Source organism: Pezoporus wallicus, unplaced genomic scaffold (genome assembly GCF_028554395.1).
Source record: "Pezoporus wallicus isolate ANWC-B61680 ecotype Strahan unplaced genomic scaffold, APGP_CSIRO_Pwel_v1 contig_2997, whole genome shotgun sequence".
Lineage (NCBI taxonomy): Eukaryota > Metazoa > Chordata > Aves > Psittaciformes > Psittacidae > Pezoporus > Pezoporus wallicus.
The window spans coordinates 1,982,614-2,005,927 of NW_026637066.1; the positions used below are offsets into that span (position 1 = coordinate 1,982,614).

At 37.3% G+C, this 23,314-nt stretch overlaps 1 protein-coding gene across 1 annotated transcript in view; it reads left to right on the plus strand.

Annotated features, from left to right (window-relative positions):
• Positions 1-23,314, plus strand: part of HCN1 (hyperpolarization activated cyclic nucleotide gated potassium channel 1) — a 188,395-nt gene that overhangs the window by 147,187 nt on the left and 17,894 nt on the right. The window contains exon 6 of the mRNA XM_057403079.1: positions 19,609-19,849. Coding sequence (XP_057259062.1) covers positions 19,609-19,849 — 241 coding nt within the window. The remainder of the gene's footprint in view (positions 1-19,608; positions 19,850-23,314) is intronic.

A 23,314-nucleotide genomic window follows, 5' to 3' on the forward strand; every position in this document is an offset into this window, starting at 1 on the left:
ATTCTATTTTAACTACTACTTCAGTATGTGCAGTCTGGTACTGCAGATAGTGGCTATTTGGTTTTACTAATGGATAATAAATTAGAGCCTTTTAAAGGCAGAACACAATTGCTTGTACATGGATGGGATATACCATCTTACGTGCCAGTAACTGCACCGGGCTATAAAATCCAGGTGATAGCACGGTTGTCCTAGCTGCATCATTTAAGAATGACTATTTACTGCATTTCTTCAGTTTTTAATGAATCGTGCATTTTATTATACTTTTGTTTAGTGTAGGGTAAGAATTAAACATTCAGAGTCTTCAGAGGGCATACTTAGCTTGATGAAAGTAACTTCTGATGAAGATATTCAACTGAAACCTTTATTTCCTCACAGCAAGAAGAACAAATGAAACCACACACAAACTACTGCATAATTATAGCATGAATATCATCAAATATTATAAAAAAAAAAAAAATTGCAGTGTTTACAGTTCTTGCTGTTCTCAGTCATCTGAGTTTACTGTATGGGCTGAAATTTTCCACAGCTAGGTCCTTAGGAATGATGACCTTTTCTTGGTTCCTTGCCAAGGTTTAACCCCAGCCGGTAACACAGTAACACTCAGCTGCTCACTCATTACACCCCTCTCTACCCAGCCCCGTTGGGATAGGGAGGAGAATAGAAGAAAGATAAAACCTGTGAGATAGCAACAGCTTAATAATTAAAATAAAGTTAAATATAAGAAATAATAATAATATAATGGTAATAATAATGGAAAAAAGAGGGGAAGACTAATAAAATTCAGGAAACCCAAGCGATGCACAATACAGTTGCTTACCCATCCTTGAACAGCAACTGGCCCCTCCCAGCCAACTCCCCCAGTATATATGCAAAGTATGACATTCTGTGATATGGAGTATCCCTTTGGCTAGTTTGGGTCATGTGTCCTGTCTCTGCTTCTTGTGCCCCTTCTCACTGGCAGAGCATGAGACACTGGAAGTCCTTGATCAGGGTAAGCGCTATTTAGCAACAACTAAAACACTAGTGTGTTATCAACATTGTTCTCAGACTAAATCCAAAACATAGCACTGTACCTGCTGCTACCAAAAAGATTAACTTTATCCCAGATGAGCCCAGGACATCCATTTTTTTAAAACTTTGTCTTACTCTTTTTAGCAGAAAAGTAATTATTCATTATATAAATATGATCATTCAACTATTAAAAATAGCTAAAGGACATAGAATTACAGTAAAAATTTTGGTGTAAAATAATTCTTGTGATAAATGCTGCAAATAAAGTTTTATATGCTTATAGTAGAGGGAAGACTTTTTGTTAACAGAATGGATCTTCATCTTACTGAGCTTCTGAAAATTACATATGGAACATTCATAGTATAGATTAGATTATTAAAATAATGAAAAGCTAAGAAAAGGCTTGATACATGTGTGTGAATAGCTGACATTGTTGGGTAACAGAAATGAAAAAAAAAGTAAAAAATCCTGAACATATTTAAGTTTTACAAGGCTGTCTGTAAATGCTTCATAGCTGAGTAAAGCAACTGATTGCTGACCTGTATCATTGACGGACAAGCTTGTATTAATAAGGAGACTCCCTTCAATGACTGGGAATTAAGGTAGATGCTTGAAAATGGGACTTAAAAACTTTATCTTCTCTCCAGTTAATTTAGTTGCCCAATTTGGATCTATTAGTCTCACGCTAATGTACTTAATTAGATACCCTCAGCTATATGCACTCAAACTGAATTAACCATGCTTAGCCATATTTGGCATCCTACTACCTGCTCATAAAGAAAAGTATGATGAAATTAAAGAAGTAAATGTTTCTTTTCATTAAATACAGAAATTTCACTCTTACTGAAAAGCGTATCTCTTTTTCACAGTTAGACTTATCTGGTAATAACTGGACAGCCTTCTTGAGAACTAGATAGTCAGAATACTCCTGGCAGTTATAATTTCTGTAGAGACAGAAGATTTTAAATTGCTTCTACCTGGCCATGAAGGATTGGATTCATTAAACCTCTCTGTAGCTCCATATGAGTTCTGCAACAAGTCTGAGCTAATCATCAGGCCCTTTCTGCACATACCACCCTTCATATATACTCTTACTATAAAGCAAACCTAGCTGAGTAGCTTAGAAAAAGGGCTTCATCTTCAAACAGCAGCTGCATGAGAAACCATCTCCACATTTGGAATTGAGCCTTCTTGAAGCAAAAGTGATAGTATGGTCAATTCCTCCTACCCTTCGCATGCTGGTTACAATTTTGATAACATCCTTAAACTCTATTTTTTTCAGGTTAAAGAAACCTATTGCACTTAGTTCTTTCTTGTATGGAAGTCGTCTCATCCATGGTCATCCTTGCCATTCTCAATTTTTTTCCTGGCTCTACTGTAGGCATTTTAGAAATGAGAGCACCAGATCAGCAGCCGGTATAATGATGGTATAATAATATGAGTAATTCTTCTTCTAATAGTTCCTAATATTAATTCGCTGGTTTTAATGGCTGCCAACTCTTGAGGTTTTTTTTCTTAATTATAACTTTAAGAGCTAACTTTTAAGAGAAAATGGATTTGTTATTTTATGTATTTGTCTAGGTGTATCACTTAACATTGTTTTCCATCAGTAATTTCCAATCAGCCCATAGTAAGCTGCTTTCAGTTTCTTTTTAACAAGCCTCTTCAACTTTACCCGGTGCTGTTTTTGAAATTGAGCAGGCCTGTGTGAAGTCCTTGGCCTTCATTGTTCCCTGAGGGATAGTGAATGTAAGTAGATTATGGTACCTTTTATAGCCTAATGAGTCAGGTGTAAAGATCATGTATGGTGCTTAGTGGTACCTCAAGGGTGGCATTTTGTGACAGTTTTTTGTAATGGAGGTACTCTCACAACAAAATAATGGGAAGCTTCCATTACTGGTAATAGTATTTGTATCTGAGTGAAAACAGGACCAAAAGAAGATAAGTTTGGTACATGTAGACAAATCGAGTAGTATATTTTTAGAAAAAGTATTTGGCCAATTCAAAACCAAATTTAAAATTATCAATTTGGTAAGATCACTAATTTTTTGGTAGTTATTAACCTTCTCCTTTCCCCCATTAAAACTTACTTCCTTTTGTAACATCTTTCCTCTATTTAGTATTTATCTTTAGAAATCACAAAACATTATGTTCACATTAAAATATACTATAATCCTATGCACAAAGGGTGAAACATCTCCAGAGTTAATAGTATGAGGCCAAAATGTGGTGTGATTACACCATGGTATGCTTTAATCCTCTTTAATAGTGCAGTCATTATGATTTATGGATACAGGTCATAAAACATTAAAATAATACAATCAAATGAGTTTATTAAAAAACACTAAACTATCAAAGTCAACATTGAATTATTGGAGATTCCAAATATTTTACTTCCATGAGAACTTATGTCCATAAATTTAGCTCATAAAAGATGGAAGTAATTCTTTCCTTATAATCTACTGTAATTTTATACATTTTTACATGCCATGAACCTTGGTATGAAGCTGAAAGAGAGGGACAACGGAAAATGCATCAGAATTATAGATGTAGTCATACTGGAACTCATTTAGGTATATCTTTATATAGCGATATGCAGAGAGTGAATACCTCTATCTAGTGCATTAAAGATTTTTTTTCATATAGACACAGATAAAATGTAACTTTAGTTCATAATTTCATACTGAAATCATTAATTAATTATACAGTATGTCAGACATACCGCAGCATTATTTATTTGACAAATGCTGTGGGGGCAGGAGGGGAGGGGAAGAGTCTTGATACTTTTCAAATATCTGCGTACGGTATGCTTAAATAATACCCTAAGGCTCAAGCAAAATCCTGAAAACCTTTCAGAAAGGACTGTAATTAAGTTTTCAAAATTAAAAACAGGAACAAATAGGCCATTTTAATGTTGGAAATGTGCAGACAATCACCAAGTGATTACATTATTCTGTTTTATGACACTTTACCCCAGCAGGTGTGACATTCTGTGTGCACACTCAAATCCATTTCCCAGGGACCTAAGGACAATGTCGATTGATTACTGAACTGCTTCCTTATATATGCACATACATGGGCATACGTGCTGCAGTTGAGACACAGTGTTTGAATTGTTGACTACTTCAATTGCTGTTGCAAATATTCAAGAAAGTTCGATCACAGTCCTTTCTGTGTTTGAAATTCTTTGTTACCAGATCCATCCTGAGCTAAGACATGCTTTGGCAAGTCCAAGATCTAACTGCTTTCAATAATACAGATAGTAAGACACGGACAGTTCTCAGTAGGTATGAGTTTGAACAGTGTTGTTACTGCACCTATGAGAGTCCTTTGTCATAATTGTTTAATCAATATTTCAGACATGAAAGTTCTTTTATGAGCTCTTCAACTTTACTAATCCAAATCAAATCCCAAATTGTTGTGCACTAGTTGTCTTTCATAGAAAGGTAAGTTGTTTGAGAAAAGTATCAGACTATTTAAATGCAAACTAAATGCTATAAGAGATGTAAAATCCCCTTACAGAAGAGTAAATCCAGTCTGTGCCTGCTCCTGTCTGAACTGCTATTCAGGCATCTGAAGAGCAAAATCAGAAACGTTTTTGTGGACACCAGGGTCCTAATGCAACAGAGTACAGAGCAGAATTTTGCACCATTGCCTTACTCAGTCTGAGATCATGCTTCCAAGTGTCTGCTGTGTGTTGCATTTTAATGAAGAACTGTTCAGCTAGCTGATACCCAGATATTGCTGGGGCAGTGGATGGAAAGAGTGAAGCACTTCTGTTTTTTAATTCCTTGATGCAGTTCCAGCTCAGTAACCAGGGAAGGTTACTACTTATTAGACAATGCTTACCACAGCACCTTCATTCCTACTAGGTCTGAATATGCCGTTGCAATTATAGATGGCATTGCTGATTTATAGGATGTTAAAAATAATAACAGAGTACTTTGGATGATTTCTGCATTATTTCTCCTCTTTTAAAACTGCTTCCTTTGGTTTAGTTACTGTCCTCTCTAGTAGAATTTGGAAGTTTGGGGTTATTTAGCTAAATCCACATGGTCTTTTGCTCTAATCCCTAGCTGTGAGTCAATTATGTTAAAACATCAGAAATTAACACATGTTCCTTTGAACCCTTTAGAGAACAGTTGAAGATAAATGAAAAAATAAAGAAATGCAAATTCTTAATGCAGGGTTGGAAACTAAGTGGCCTGTTTTAATTCAAGATTAGGAGATTCAGGATCTGCCTACAGGAAAGCACACTGGTACCTGTCAGGGTTCTCCATTTTCCCTCATGGGCTTCTGCAGTAAGAAGTGTTGTCACCTACATAAGGAGATCATGGGAAGGAGAAATGGGAACGCAGATGGTGGGATGCAGCCCTGATCCCAGTAAAAAAGGTGTTGCAGGCAAGACATGGATGCATGATATAGACATGCCCACATCCCTTTCCTGTAAATCTCATCCTTGGAGGTGAGGGGGAGCATCTGTTCCTTCATTTTCTACTATGGAATTCAAATTCTAGATACAGAAGTAGGGGAAAGTCCTTTAAAGCAAATTTGTTTGAAATCAGTAAAAGTGCTATGGGGGTCATGTAATACGAAAGTTCCTCTGCTGATTGGGCACCCTTTAAATGTTCCAGTGTCCATGAAAGTCACCACAAATAAATACTAGAGCTGTGACTCACTACCACTAAGAGGAGATAAATATGCCATGAACTGTCTGATACAGAAGCAAATGCATGTGCCTATTTTTATGCACTCAGATGCACATTATGATTACGATAGTAAAAGCATAGGGTAGAAGGGTACATAGCAGAAGGGTACACAACATTTCCCATGCATGAATTTGGAGTTGCCTTTTAAAAGCATGTGATCTCAAGGGCAAAGACAAGAAGAACAACAAACAACAGTGCAGTCTGTTCTGAACGCACATATATGAACTTAATTTCCAGTTGGTACACTGGTGATTTAAGAAAGTAAACCTTGTTAAAGCTGTGGGAGATACCCAAGTTGAACTCTGCACATCAAGGGTCATTTTCTTTGCTTTTTTTACTGGTGCCACTTGAACAAAAAAAATTGTACATTATCAAGCCCACACAAGCCTCTGCCTAATCTGTAGTATTGGACTGTTGCTGTTATCTACCAGTTAAATAATTATAACATTTTCACCAAAAATTGTATTGCAGGTAAGCCAAAGGTGAAATAATGATTTCTCCCCTCCACTAAAGTCTTAGTACCTGAAAAATCAGTGGTATCCTCCTCAGTTGCAAAATAATATTTTGAAAGTTTAATCGCTTTTGATGAAGAGTCTTTAAATAAGAGATTAAATGAAAATTGGAATTGCAAAAAAAATGTTGACATTACACGTAAATGGACAGGTAATGAAATTTATATAGATACAGATGCACAAAGTGTTGAATTACACTTGTTAAATTTAAAGGTAAGCATCTAACACAGAAGGAACCTAGTGTCTGATATTTTTAGTGATTTCAACAAGTCTTCCTTCCCTTGAGACTGAGCTACTGCGTTACAAGTTTGCTAGTGATGAGTGGAGTTAAAACTGGTGCAAAATGTGGAGCCTAACAATGCGGCTACAGGTACAGACTTTGTGATAGCTCCTGGGCTGAGTTCAAGGCAATGGTTTTTATCTGATGTCTCTGTCTCTTTCCTGATACCTTCACAGGGTCCTGCTCAGCAGTAGCACTGGATCCTCCGCCAGCCTCCTAAGAGTAGAGCACTGACTGGCGAGGAGTTCCCTAAGAGGATTTTAATCTCCCAGCTTGTTCTGTGGAGTCTGTGATGATTTTCTTCTGAAAAAGTCTGTTTTAATTTTCCCATATTGGTGAAAGCAAAAACTCTGTGGTTGGTTGAGAGGACACTAATAAGGTGCCCTAAAGCACATAGAGTTGCAAGTTTTATGAGCTAATCATTGCCTGTTTGTATGCTGTGATCTCTATAGCACATTTGAAGCAATGGATCTTGCCTTGCTAGAGGGTTAAACCATTTCATAGATAAAATAGATATGTTTGTGATTATATGTATTTTGCAGAAAAGCCATATTGTTTGTAATTAACAGTTTTCATTTTAGCTTGGATTTCAATCATTAGTTAACTGTGCTGCTGAAGACTCTTACTTTTGTGATCTCAGGAATGTCTCTTACAAAAGTAAGGTTTTTTTAAATTCAGAGTGGGGAGTTTTTTCTTACATTGAATTGAAAATCAGGAAGCAAAGATGGGTCTGTGTCTATTAAAAGAAGTAAGAAAAGAAAGAACTGCTGAGAATCATTTCAAAAAATGTACCTGATGAGAGCATTATGCTCTGGGAGTTGCATTTTGGAAATACAGTGGCTAATATAGACATCCACTGTCCCCAAAGCAAAAATCTGTCTACTCATTTAACTACTCATTGCCACACACTTTGTAAACTCTTCTGTATTTCTGAAAACTTAAATCTTCAAAATCATCCATGTTTCACCAAGGACAGAAAGTCTTCCATCAGTAGAGCTTGGAAATTGAATAGTTCATGCTTTTTAGCATCTGGCATGAAACAGATTCATTACTAAGAGGGAGAGAAATGCTTTCAATACTATGTGTGAATGGCTTAATGTATAACAGACCTTGAAAAGAATTAAGAGGCAATGACATCTGTAGAGAAGCAAAAATGGAGATGTATGTAGCTTGCTTTGTCATTCTCTAACACCAGATATGCTCTTCATAATATTGATACATATGGCAATGGGACAAACTTAGAATGTGAAAAAGAGCTTAATAGCCTTCCTAAGCCATTATTTAAAGTTCATGGCTGGCCTATTTTTAGGCCACCATGTGAGAAGATGTTCACTGAAAATAGATACAGATCATGTGTCCTTGCAGAATATAGAACATCAGGACATTTCATTTCCAAGGAATATAATTGGGACTGGAAGCAGAATCTTCTTTCATCTCACCTTTTTGCTTGTAGATTATAAATTCAGTTATACAAGCACACACTCTTACACGAATTATATTAACCCCTAAATAATTAACTAGAAGTAATCTGAAATACAGTTCTAATGATACATGCAAATTAGTTAAACTTTTTTACATGAAAAGTGCAAAATGTACATTGGTACTCATATAGATATGTCAGTGTACACATACAAATATATGTGTGGGAGAGCATATATATGTATGTATATACACACATACACAGGCTTTCAGGCACACATGCAAACACATATTCAAGATGTATGAGCGAGAAGAATACCATGTAATACTGTGTTGATATCTTTGCATAGGACTACGTATATACATTGCATTATGTAGGCCAATATGGTCTGTGTTTCTCACTGCTACAGTATACCTCAACATGTATTTCCTATGCCATCAGTCATGTTTATATTACCTTAAACTGAACTGTAATGACAAGAGTTTGAAGGGCTCTCCTATGATCTAAAATCAATATAGATATATTTATTAATACAAATAGAGATTAAGATACAGTCTTAAGATCATTTTAAAATCTTTCTGAATAAATTATAGAAACATTTTTTATGGAAATAATCCTCAGCCTATATTTAATTCATGAAGTGAGTAATGTAATTATAGTTAAAAGGTATTAGTGATAAAATGAATTTTAAACTTTGGGCAAGCAGATGAACTGAAATTGTTTTGAAAAAGAATATTTAACTGATGTAAAGAACATGCCTATGCATGTGTATCATGTGGCTGCTGTGTCTCATGCACAGATGCTAATAGCAGTTCCCAAGTGCACTGCTGTCATCAGGCCCTCTAGCTTTTAGTGCATGTCTAGTCCTGGAGGGAAAGCACAAACAAAAATATTTAAGACCTTAGAGATTGCATGCAGAGAGCAAGCACAGCACAGCTACTAAATATACATGACAGAAGACTACAGGTATCTCCTTTGGTTTCTTGTGTATTATTTACATAGCTGCTTCCTCTTCATGTTCCCTAGAACAAAAATTTTCAAGCTGTGGAAATGCTGAGATGGCCTATGCACCCTTGATCTGTCAAGGCTTGACTGTGATTTGGCTCCTAGTTGCAGTGTGACTCTTTGTTACTCTGATATTATGCCATTATTAAGTGTGTCTGCCTACTGGATGTTTAAGGAGTCTGATGCATTAATTTTACTCTAGCTGTTATTACTAATCCACATTGACTAGTTTACTCCTGCCAGTTTGCCTTCTCTCTCTTCCACATGATCTCCTATCAAGGCTGCTCTTGCTGTCACCATGCCTATTTGGACTCCTCAGAATTTCTTCCACTCTTTACACCTCCTGTGCCATTTATGTGTCTGTTTCCCCTGCAGCTACCAATATTAGTCAAAGCGACACTCTCGAGCAAATTCTGTCTCCAGGGCTGTCTGCCTGTCACTCTGCTAAGTTCTTCCCAGAGACTTCACCTTCATTTTTACTATTGGATGATATCTCTTCTGGAGCCATGTTTCCATCTCTCACCCATATAACTGAGCATTGTCCTTTACTGTAAAACTGATCACTAGAATCAGTGCTTTCAGTATTTTTCTACTTCTGCATGCTTGCACTCTGTCACAGTGGCTTGGATGTGGGTCGTGAGCTCCTTATAGTCATCTGAGTAGTAACTTGCTACTCACAGCATAACATCACCTTTGCACTTGATCACACTCCAGCACTCTTTTAAGTAGTTTCCTTTAAGAGGAACTTTCACATGGTCTCATAATTAGGTTGTCCCAGTTCACATAGCAAAGCAGTGACGAAGGCTGATTCAGAATTAGACAGGGATTGTGCATCCTCCTTATCTTCCTTTCTTGCTGTTATATATAGATGTGTACATATATAGCTGGCATTGTAAATATTCTAGCGTGTATACACACAGGCATTCAGAGTTCCGTTACACATTTGTCTAAGAAACACAAATTTTCTTATTGTTTACGAAAGCTTTTTTCCATTTTAAGATGTAGATTGTACATAATGTAGCAATGTTTAGATTTTATGTGTTATGTAAAGTTAGGAGTTTGCTGTTTCTCCAGTATCATAATATAGATTAGGCCTTAATTGAATAGTTACAAATCAAATTAGATGCAAACAGAAATGTACTTTAAAACTCTAAACATAATTTCATTGTGGATATTTCAAGCTCAGTTATCTGGGATTTATCCAGTATAATCAGTAAGATTTAATTTAAGCCACTTAATAATTTTATACAGAGAGGCTTTAACCAATGGGCTTTTAATTCATAATAAGAAGTAAGTGTTAACCTAGCAATTAACAAGATAACAGTATTTGTGATCCAGAGCTCTTGGAGAGCCTTAAAAATAACTCAGTGAACAAAACCACTGATTTTAAAATAACTGTTTTCCTGGTTGTTGTTGTTACAGTGTCAGCTAAACCATACACATAGAGTGTAGATAAAGCACATTCTCTGGAGAAATCCTTGCTGACTCAGTTGTTTTGGCAGTTCAGGTTGCATCACACAGGGGACTAGAGAAGGGACAGAGAGGGAAGGATGGTATGGCAGAAGGAATTTCTTGCCTGTTTCAGAGTTTGCAGTAAACTCTTTGTGGAACCATTCCCAGCTCCAGTTTTTGGTTTGGAGTAAACAAGTACAAATCAGAAATAAGTCAACAAAAAAAAGCTGTATTCAAGCTGTAGCTTTCTGTTTCCTCCAAGGCATGTTTTATCCTGCCACCTAGTTCTTCAGTACTTCTTTTTAGCTCAGTCAGCCCCTTTCTAGCTTCAGACACAGATTTTTAACTCCCTGCTTTCATCCACAAGTTATTCTCTTCATGGCTTTCTCCTCAGTGAGAGAAACTGTGTTGCTCAAGTATCATGTTCTATTCTTCATTCTGCTTAACATATTTTACTCAAAAAAGCATCAAAATCAATATACCATCGAAATCAACAGGCCACACAAATATTAAGTGTAACTCAGGCTGCCTTGGTGAAACTCCATTGTTGCTTTCTCTTTTTCTTTCTTTCATTCACAATCACTCTTCCTTGTAATTGGGTGAATCAAGCATTGTCCTGAGAATAGCATCACTCTTTCCAGTGTTCTAAAACAAAGCCTTTTTTTTTACTGGCATCAGATGAAATCTTACTGACTTCGGTGAATATAAGAAGTACTAAAGAAAAAAAAAAGAAAGCTAAAAGTAGCATTTGAGCTTTTCTTTTTTTTCTCAAAGAATATAATAAGAGGAAGCTGCCACAGATCCTATAAAAGGTCAAACACAGATTGATTGGTGTTAGCAAGTGGTGTCATTGGAGTTTCAGTACAGATGCACAAGAATGATTATGTTTCCAGGATCATTAGATCACCAGATAGAGGAGGTGACTGGAAGATCCAAAGACAGTGGAAATGAAATGCTACAGTAGGTATGAACCTGTGAGTAAGCAGACTAGATAAAGTTTTGTAATTGTTAGCAAAACTGTTTCTTAATCACTGTTTTAAAAAAAAGTGAGTTTTGCTTCATTCATTTGTACAACAGACATGTCACACTCTTCCATGTACTAAGACATTTCTGATACAGATACTAGTAAGACACCAGGATTTTGTAAACTTCACATCTTTTAGGATTCCCCTTTCTGCCACAATTTGACAATAAATGTATTTAAATCTGTAGGCTCATTGGCATAATGGGAAAACTTCAGCATTTAAAATGCCTCACTAAAACAAGGTTTCAGTCTTAAGTACCCCTTGCCCAAGGTATTATTAAATAAATTACCATAATATTAGTGAGTACAACACACAAATGTACACATATACAAATGGGAATAAAGATATTTGGTTCCTCAGGGGCAAAAAAAAAAAAAAAATAGTGATTGTTAAATGCATTTGCAAATTGCAGTTTATTTGTTCAGTTTATAAAAGAGAACAGTCTCTACAGCAACTGCTAAATTATACAGCACCAGTTCCATATTACCTTCTGTAATAAACTATGGGTGTTTTGTTACTAAAAGCATTCAGGTAATTCATTCAGCAATACAGTTCAGAAGGGAAAACCTGCAAGAAGTAGAGATTGGTCAACTGGGCCAAACTTTAAGTACTTATCTGGATTATAAGGATTTCTGAGGCTTTGGAAATTAGACTTGCTATCTCACAATTACAAGCAGCCTTAAAACATTGCCTGTATTGCTGTTTTCATTTTGATGCCTCTTATCCTTGTCTCAGCTGGAAAACAAACTTAAGAGGCATAGAACACTTCAGAATATTGTGGAAGATGAAAGCTAGATTCCCTTTAAAAATAGCCCAATTAAGGACTGGATGAACAGTCAGGTGAGTAGAAGGGTAGATAGGTAACATCTTTATTTCTTTCTTGCCTTCCTTTGCTCTTATTTAATCTTCTAAATATAATGGAAGATCCTGAGAAGAGAAGCATGAGATGCACAGAACTGCTCTCCCTTAAGCTCCACTAAATCAATTGACAAGCTGGGGAAAAGATGGTTATACTTCATCAGACTGACTGTATTGGGGGTTTGGTTGAACCATATATCCTCAAAAGGATTATTCTGTCCACATTTGAATTTGATGCAATAATAATTCTGAACATAAAAAATGTATATAAGGAGTCAAATAGAAAATTCTAATCAAGGAGGGAATGATAGAAAATTATGCAGAAAGCCAACATTTAATCAGTGAAGCCAAGAAAATATAATTGGTCAAATCTATATCCCTTCTGCTTGCAAATGCATAAAAAAGATTGCTTACTCTTAGAAGACAGAAATACTAGCTATCATATGCTTTCTTTAAGGCTGACTTGTTTTAAAGTGAGTTGAACAGAGCTAGACAGAAAAACATCAAAACCTGCTTCAACTCAGTCCTGGTATAACACAAGCAGGGGATTTCATTTATCATTTAGCTGGAAAGCCTGTTTATTTCTTGCTTCCATTTACCTACCTAAGCATATCTGACAGCTGGCTTGAAAATTTTATTCATGTGGGCAACCTGTATGCAGGTGTGGTGGATGTGTTGAGAACCTGAGGGCATTGAAAATGAAGATACACAAGCTGGCCACTGGTTTTCAAGGCAACTGAGATCATGAGGACTGTCTTTGCCTCAGAGAATTTTTTCAAAGTTCTTTCAGGTTTTGTACATTTGTAGGTCAAACAGTAGGTTACCTTGGATCAGAGCATTCTTGAAGTTTAAATATATGTAGGATCATAGACTCATAGAATGGTTTGGGTTGGAAGGGACGTTAAGGATCATCCAGTTCCAATCCCCCTGCCATGTGCAGGGGCACCTTCCAAGTTGCTCAAAGCTCCGTTCAGCCTGGCCTTGAGCACTGCCAGGGATGGGGGAGCCACAACTTCTCTAGGCAACCTGCTGCAGTGTCTCACTACCCTCATCGTGAAGAACTTCTTACTAATATCTAATATAAATCAACCCTCTTTCAGTCTGAAGCCATTCCCCCTTAATCAAGTAATCGATCAATGTTAAAATTGATCAATGTAATTAAAAATGGAAAATCATGGAAATCCCATTCAAATAGAAAAATGTGCATAGTCATATTTGCTTATATGAAAGTCTCTGAGCAAAATTAATTTTAAAACCATACACTCTGTATAGATGATTAAAAAAAATGTGTCAAAGCAACTTTAACATTGTCAGGTGCACCAGAAATGAAAGTATTGCATTTTGTTGCCCTATGTAAGTTTTCTGGCATTTAGCAAGTTGTGAGATAATGATGTACTCATCCCCTCAGTGGGGTACTAATCCTAGTCTTCCTGGTTGCCTGCTGTCATAAAACCTATGAGAACTTAATATCAGTGAGGTGCCTCCTTTTTCCAAAGTTGACTATAATTGACCAATGAGTTAAAAAATCATAGGAAATCATGACCACATACAGAATATGACTCCATAAAACCCAATTTAAGTAATCTGTTAGTACCTCCCCAAATCTCTTAATATCATTATTTTTTCCTATAGTTCTCTCTTAATCAGTTGCTCAGTAATTTTTCTTCCATGAATTATTTCTAAGAGTAAATATGGCTTTATCAGTAAAGTGATGTCTTACTTCCAGTGGCAGGAAATCAAGACTGATTTAGTTTCTTATCCTTTAAAAACAAAGTGAAAAGGAGGGACACTGAGAAAAAAAAAGTGCTGTGTTAAAGTTATGCACTGTATTTTTACACTAGTATGTAGAACTGACCTAATGAAACTAAGCTGTTTTTCAGTGTAGTCATAAACAGACTTTTGTGGCCTAAAAGCCACATAGTACACAGAAGTGGTAACTTCAGTAGCTCAACTGGATTAGTGAGGAAAAGGAAAGAGCCTTTGAGGCATACAGAATTTTTTAAGAACTTTGTCTGCTTGTTTCTAGCAACAGCATTTTCCAGTCAGTCTAACTAAAAGCACTATCTCTGTTTTTTTTAAATCTTCTCCTGGGGTAAAGTCCCTAAAAGCTCTTACAAGGTGCCACCAGAGAAGTTGGCCACCAGTGTGCACTGGGTCACAGTTAGGACAGCCTTGCAGCTGTCTCTGTAAATGTGACATCTTCAGATGCCTCAGAAAAGTCATCCAGAAGTACTGAACCCATGCAAAATGATAATGTATGATGCTTTAACATCAGTTTGAAAAAATTGCCAGGAAGGCCAAGGTGAGTAATAAAACCAGTACACTATAAAGAAGCAGGAGCCAGTGTAATTGCCTGACCAGTCTCTTATATAAAGCAGACCATTGCACCTCGATGTAGTTCCTCTGTAAGAGAGACCAGTAGTTGAACTTGATCAACATTTACTTCATGTAGTTCTGAATCACTCTTGCTCTTTAACCACTTCAACTATATAATACACTCCTAATCCTTTCCTCAAGCTTCACTTGGTATTTTCTTTTTGCAGAGGTGAGACAAAATCATTGTTATTTCATTTAATCAAGATATCATGTCATATGGACTTCATAATTTGGTTCCATTCTGGCTCCAAAGAATTAAATCAAGAAAATATAAGTGATTTTTCTTTGCACAAAATGGCAACCTTAATTTGGCAATTTGTTCTTTTATTACCCTTTTTTTAAAGCACAGAACTATTTCTCCTACTACTTTGAGTTACATAAAATGCATTCATAATCTTTAGTTTCTTTCTCCCCAAGATGATATTTAAAGTAATACACAAGAATCTGAAATTGGAGCACTGCCTGTGATTAAGACTCAGGGAAATGTGTTTTACTTGCTCTGAATGATCTCATATTTAAATAAAAGAACACTTTAAGGAAAAATTAAGCATTTAAAAATGACACATTTCTTTGTCCCTCAGTAATTTTCCACCTGCTAATGTCATAAATGGGAAAGTTTGTACTTTGGCATAAACTTTCACATAAAACTAATCAACAAAATGAATGCATTTCTAGGACTGAAACAGGAGATTTAGGTGAGATATAAAGAAGTTCTTTATTGTGAGTGTGGTGAGGCACTTGAACAGGCTGCCCAAGGATGTTGTGAATGCTCCATTCCAGGAATTACTAAAAGCCAGGTTGGACAGTGCCTTGGGCAACATGGTCTACTGGAAGGTGTCACTGCCCATGGTAGGGGTTTGCAACTAGATGATCTTAAATTCTTTTTCAACCCTAACTATTCTATGATTCTGTCTTATAATGGCAGAAATTACCATGTCTGGGTGGTTTGTAGCTATGTTGGTACCTGCAAGAGGCAACCCAGGCTGAGCAGGTAACTTGTGTGCATACATGTATATATGCAGGTAGAGATTATCTATTGAGACAGAAAGGTGAGCAGAAGATGGAGCCATATCAAGACATGAGGTTGCAAGGATGAGAACTTGATATGAGAACTTAGTGAGAAAGTCCTGCAACAAGGGTGTGTTTTGTTGGGATTCCCAAGATGAGATGAATTTTTTTCAGTTGGGCTGGACTGGCTCTGTGCAGAGGCATCATGCAGGTCTGAATTTTCCCCTCTATCTATATCATGCTGTCATATGATGCTGTTATGATATGTTACTGATCATTTGTCTGCTTTTACTCCGATTTCCCTTTTGTTTACTTCATCTGCCTTATTTCTCAGCTTTCACTCCAGACATTTTGTATTCCAGTGCTCTTACTTTTTCAGGAATTCCAGTTTCTCAATCTGTTTTTAAAGTCCACCTTCCTACCTTCTTTTTTCCCTTTCTTTTTGGTCTTTATGTTTTTGTTTTTCTCCCATTCTCTCTTAATACTATTCCAAATAGATCTATTTTATTCTTTCTTTTTGATCGTTACTGGAGTTGAACTTTCCACTTTCACAGCTTTTTTCTGCTTCCCACCAGCTCCTATATAATTTCCAGTCAATTTTTGCTTTCATGGTAATTTCCTTTCTCTGCCTGCTGGGCAGGCAAGAAAAGCTATTTACTGTCAGAAACAGAAAACAAGCAGCAAGTCTACTGCAAAGTCCCTGAGCTAGGCAAGACAACTAATAGTTATTGCCACCTTTTCTGCATCAGCCAAGGCTGCAGTAAGGCAGTCTCATACGGAGCCCAGGATGTAATTTGGAGCTCCTCACATGGTGCCACCATACTGCGAGCAGTGGGAGTAAACAACTTCCCCTTGGAAGAGAGGTGGTGGTTGAAGCTTTGCTGAGAAATGGAGTACTTACATGAGAAGAAAAACTGACTTTTTCTCATCCCTTAGAAAGACAGTCAGCTAGAATCTGTTTCTAATATTTATTCCCTTATACAGAATATACTTGAAGGGGCAGCCAAGGATTGCTCCTTTTGACTTAATGATTTAGGAGTATTCACTGATCTTGAATGCCAGTGACAGCTATCTGGTACCTACCTTGCATCAATTTTTCAATGTCTTTTTACAAGCAAAACTAACTTCAGGGGGAGGAGTGAGTGTTTAAGCTCTGATTCTGATGTCACGTGTGTAGATAGTGTTATCCCATAGTGTTGCACTGGTAGCATCAATGTCTTTGCCTTCACTGAATGGGAGTGTTAGCCAGACTGCTCTTCCTTTCCATAAGCAGGGAGTCTCCTAGTCATTGCAAAAAACAGTGGTCTTTTCCTCACATCTTTTCTGTTTCTACTTCTGCCATGTATTCCTGCACATCTCAAGCTTCATGCAACCATAACGAAGTCTGCTTTTGGCTGCAGGTCTGTCTCCTGTCTTAATCCAGCCCATTTATGCTTAGCCATGAAGACCATACATGATGCAGTGTTTCAGGCATACCAGACTGCTCATAACAAGGGGAAATTAGGGCAGTCAGAGGGGATGAGGGAGAGTGAGTCAGTATAGTGAAGTGTGATGGGCAGAGAGGGTTGTTCTATTTCCATCATTTATAGATAATTCTTAGGTAAAATGTTCTTGGTGGAATCATATCCCCACTGAAATCAACGGGAGTTTAGTGACTGACTTCAAAAATGTAGCATCTTACTCTTCAAATCACTCTATCTTTAGCCCCAAAATTTTAGAATTAATTCTGCATTGTTATAATTATATAAAATTATATATTTTATATCTCCTTGTCTCATTCCAGAGAAAAAAAGAAGAGGAGGGGAAGTCTTACATGCAGTTTATCTAAGTATGTAGAGATGATGATATTGAGGCCAGGGTTAATGAGAATAGCTGTATTGTCCTTTGTTAAGTTTCTGCTTAAAGACACTTCTGTTTCCACCTTGCCATTACATACTTTCTTGTGGAATTGTAAGAAGCTATCATAAGTCTAACCTAGAGTAGCACTAGTAATTTTGCCCTGTTTTTTTCTCTCTTTAATGGAAAATAAGATATTGCTGGAGATAACAGCTTTCTGCTTCCCAGGTACCTGGTGAGATGTTGTGTTCCACATTATTTTTTACCAATTCTGCTTCTATGCTCTGTTTCTATGCTCCCAAATCATGCCCATGCTTCTTGATTGTCTCATTAACCAATTGCTTCCCTTCAAAGAGAGATTCACATCTCATTCCCAGATGCAAGGGGACTGATTTGAAGAACCCATTATGGTTTTGTTGCTTGTACTGTGAATTAGCTGAACTTCCCCATCATAGCCAATGACACCAAGCTGATCAGTGTGCTGGAGGGAAAGGATGCCATCCAGAGGGACCTGGACAGGCTTGAGAGTTGGGCCATTGCAAGGAAGTTCAACAAGGCCAAGTGCACATTCCTGCACTTTGGTCAGGGCAATCCCAAGTACAAATACAGGCTTGCCAGAGAATTGATTGAGAGCAGCCCTAAGGGGAACAACTTGAAGGTGTTGGTTGACATCCCTGGAAGTGTTCAAAGCCAGGCTGGATGGGGCTTTGAGCAATCTATGTCTAATGGAAGGTGTCCCTGCCTGTGGCAGGAGGTTGGAACCGGATAAGCTTTAAGATCCCTTTGAAACTTAACCATTATATGATTCTATGTCTGCAAGTGGGGTAATACATGGTGGGGGTGGAGAAGAAGAAAGGAATTCATCTGAACTGTGGACAAGTATATCTGAGGTTGCTGCTCAGAGATCTGGCTGCATGGGATGTATGAGATATCTGAGGCAGCGGATGCATGGGAGTTGAAAAAGCGACTTCCAGCAGGAATGCAGTGTGCCTCTGTCAAAGGAGGAACTATTAAGTGGGCTGTCTCCTTTACATCAATCACAAAGCCTTGGCTTAGTGTAAGAAATACTTGGGATACTCTATTGACAATGAAATTACATTTAATTTTGCAAAACAGTTGGGTGATTGCTTGTATTTGTCTTTTATTTGCTCTGTGTCCATTTATATACAGATGATCATATATAAGTTCTTGCTGTTGTGTTTGGCTTCCTAACTCAGTAGATACTACTTGCCTGAGCCTCTCTCCATGTGTAATACTGATTAGTCTCAGGTCTTCAATACATTGTTAAAGCTCTGTGGCAATTGACCATGTTAATTTTCCTAAGACAAAGTAAGGTCTGCAAGAATGAGCTTGAAACTTTCAGAAACTGTTATTTTTTATTATTATTTAAACCAAGTATGATATTAATAGCTTTTTGGTACTAATATGTTCACGTCTATGTGCTTATAGTTGGCTCTGTAAATATAAGTATTCTTGGTGGGAGGTGCCCTTAAGGCCTATAGCAGTCTTAGTAAAATAACAGGGCTTTCTTCATATGAGGGTCTGCTGGTATATGCATGTTTTTGAAGGGCAGGAATGTACGCCTCTGTGTTTATAAAACAAGTTAAATTCTGGGAAGGAAATTTTCCTGTTGATTTCAGCTAGTACTGCAGCTAACTGTAATGTACATTTTATTACCATTGCAGTTGTGATCAGAAGGATGTTGCTGGTGTAATATTTGAAAACACAGGGTTTTCATAACTTCATCACTTAATACAGTTATTGCAACAGATAATTATGTTCTCAGGCACTGTAATTCCTATTTAATTTTTATCTTTCTGTCATGTTTTTCCCATTAAATTCAAAGGGGAAAAATAAATAATAAAAAAAATTGCCTAAATACAACAACCTTTCACCTCAGAAATACAAATCAGACTGTTGTTTCAATCACTTCACTACCGACAGATGATAACATAATGAAAAGATAAAAAAATCAGGCACAAAACCACAGAAAAGTCCAGTATGAGCTAAAGAACTTCTTTGTGAAGAAAGCAGAACGTGTTTTTTTTCAATGCCCATCATATTCTGTATATTTGCTGACCACTTTTTTTTAATATGTTGCTTTCCCATTTAGGAGATTGTCAACTTCAACTGTCGGAAGCTGGTTGCTACAATGCCTCTTTTTGCTAATGCAGACCCAAATTTTGTGACTGCCATGCTAAGCAAACTGAGATTTGAGGTGTTCCAACCTGGAGATTATATTATCCGAGAAGGGGCTGTGGGTAAAAAGATGTATTTCATTCAGCACGGTGTTGCTGGTGTCATCACCAAATCCAACAAAGAGCTGAAGCTGACAGATGGCTCTTACTTTGGAGGTGAGTAGGAAAAAATGAATGCTAACAGGGGAGTGAATGCACTGGAATAAAACATGTTCAGATACTAGACACATGGAGACATCAGTGTAAGTCTGCTGACTGCTGTCTGTTGCCTAAACAATTCCAACTGCAGCAAAGTGTGCACAAAATATTTCCAAGTAAGATGTTCAGTCTGCTTACTGTTGTGAGGCTAGCTGTTAGAGATGCAGAGTGACCTTCCTGAGTTTTGAACTAACTTTGCCTTAAGAGCTTTGTTAATACAGTATTTAAATAAACATAGGATAATTTGCATAATACTTTTATGGGTATTTCAAGATAAAATAAACAGGATTCATCTGCTTTGAAAAGGGAATACAATTTTTGAGTCATAAAGTACTTCTAAAAGGTAAAAGTCACCGTAAGATTACAAAAATAGGCAGTGGATAAAAGACCATTATTTATGTCAGATATTTTGGTATCCATGAATGTTTCAAGCTGATACTAGTGCTTTTTCACTGAATTTTAGCATGCAGCAATGTTCATACTTCCAGTATAGTATGAGAAGCTGGACTACCTATCTAACTAGACAGATCTGTAACAGATGTATGTTAACAAAAAACAGACATGAATTTTAATCCAAATTAAATTGATCCTGTAAAACTAATGAAAATTAGTTTGTTTAGATTATGGCATCTTTTTGCATAAAATAATTGAAAGGCATGAAAGTGTTGTTCCTTGTGACTGTAAATTGTCTTTGTGCAATAGGATAGGTGTCTGCATCTGTGAATAGAATGAGGATGGTTTCCAGAAGCTGGTTGAACATTTGTGTGTACTGCTGCTGCCCATGACAGTTCCAGTTAGTTAGTCATTGTATTAATTTTCTGTTGTATCCCATGAATCATCCCAGAACTACATCGAAAACCTGTCAGAAAATGATCAATTGAAAACCTAATCAGTGACATTTAGCTGGTATACAGAAGTGGGAAGCTTACAAAAATGAACTGGGTTCATGTCTGAATTGGGCTGTAGAGTTACTTAACTAACCCATTTTAGAATAATACGCTAAAGCAACCCCTCCTGATCTGGCCAGCAGGCCTTGTCATTCTGCAGTAGCCTCTGCAAGGTGATTTGTACCAGTATTTGCAGAAGCACTACGGTAAAGAAGTCTTGTGCTTATCCCACAGGCTTAAACTGTAGATGCTGAAGACAGGAGATTAAGGAGAAAGAAAAGGTAAAGTGCTGAGGATGAAGAAACAGAGCAACCTTGGTCTTGGTCTTGTCTATGCTTAGCAGTGCCCCGGTTTATGAAAATGATTTTGCAAGAGCCTGCAAGCTGAATCTGACCATAATACTCCTCTGAACCAGCATAGGATCAGAGGAGATTGCACATGAAAGTATTTTACATAACTGTCAGCCTGTTGTTGCAGTGCAAGTGACTGCTTAGCTCATCCTGTTCATCCGCTACCCTCCTAACAGGAATGCACACAAAAAATAAGCTATTTGTAACACCAAGACACCACAGGAACTTACTACACTGCATACCAAAGCAGTTTTGCTCATCCAGACTGCAGCTGGGATGAAACATGGGGTGCAAAAATGGGGTCAGATACGTCCAAAGCGTGACAGCTGCTGGGGTAAAAAGGAAATAATAGCTGCTGCTGGATATAGCCTGGAGAGGTGAGTTAGGGCCAGGTAAAGAAGGGCAAGTACACAGTGACAGAGAACCTGAGAAAGTAAGTGCCCTAAGATGGAAGCGGTGTGATTCAGATATGTTTTAACAAAATATTACATAGCATTGTGTATTCCCAGAAGGGAATTCAGAATTCAGACCCTGGAGAAAAAAAAAACAACCTGTTTGACTGAAGCTGAGAAGAGAGGAAGCTAGCTGCACATCAGATAACTGTGAATTGAAAATGCTTGGTTTGTCAAAGCATAGAAAAAAGATTTCTAATATTCTCATCTCTCTAGAGAAGACAGTCCTCTTCTGAAATGTGTATCAGAGTCTGAGTAAAGCTTCCTGACACAAAGTGTTGTACAGTGGTAAAATAAACTGCAAGAGTAAGTTGGTGTTCAGATCCTAAATTTGAATAAATATACCCCTGTTTTGCCTAATGGAGACATACGGAATCTGAGACTGATGTACTGATTAAGAAGCTGCAACTTATAATTTCAACTGTATAGCTCCTGGGTCTGACACAATAAATCAGTATCAACACTTACACCCTTACAAGCAGACATAAGTTGGAGGAATGTGCCATACCTAAACAGACAGAAAGTTTCTGGTCCCAGCTCAGAGGAGCTAACTGTTGGATGTCAGGTATGTCCTAGAGCTGAGTCTCCCAGGGGCCCTGGCTGTGGGGAGGTTTGGGAGGAGTCCCTTGAGAGGCAGGCTTGCCTCCAGAGCTCCTGGAGGGTTTGACCAACATCCTTCCTTGAACATGGAAAACATTGATTAAATTTAGAATATGTAAATTGTTTCGGTATTGTCAACATTGTATTAGTAGAAAACTTATGATACCAAGAAGTTGTTGGAGAACTGGCAATTAGTGTGAAAGCTAAGATGTCAGAAGAACCAAATCAGTGCCAGCAGTATTTGGGAGAGGCTTGAATAGAGACTTTTGGGAAAATGAGAGTGTGGAAAAACAGAAGTTGCAGTAATAAAGGAAATATCTGGAGGGTGGAAGACTGAGATACTGTTAAACACTTAAATTCTCTTGCCTGATCTTTGTTCTTAATTAGAAAACAGGCTTCCCTATGGATCTGGGTGTTATAAATCTCACATGAAGCTAGAAAAGCCTTACAATTGCTTGGAAATTCTTCTCAAAAAGAACGTGTCTGGGTAACCATTAATGGAATGGATTAATCAGACTACACCTCTGCTTTACATTTTCTGTTGATTTTTGAGGGAGGTAAAGAGTAGTGACTCTAAAGAGCCATCCATAGACGTGGACTTAATTAATTGTCTGCTTCTTTCCTTGTATGTGCTCACTGGTTTCTCTTTTCTGGAGAGAAGATAGGAGGAAAGACTATGTGCATAACGGTAGCCACAGAGATCTTGTGGATTGTTCATTGGTATTCCTATGGCAAGAGTCCCTTAACCTTCATGTGTATTCGTAAATCTAATCTTTTTGAACTTTGTGTGCAGCAGCATTACTTAGCCCTGCAGCATGTAGGATGCTTATTTTCATCCTATACATTTTTTTCAGAGTACTGATTTATCATCCTGTGTATCTACTCCAACTGCTAGTATGAATTTGAAAGTCATTTCTGGTGCTATGCTTTTCCCTAAGCTGTGTGCCCCCTACCCTCTCCCCCATTCCCTCTTCGATGGAATAAACAAAATGTTTAAGGAAGCACATGAGAAATACTGCCCAGTCTATGCTCCCTCAGATCTGCAGTCAGCATACTAAAAACCACTATCTGCAACTATTAGATGCTAAATATGTTCAGAGAGAAGTGTAAATATGTTCAGGCAAGATTGACTCT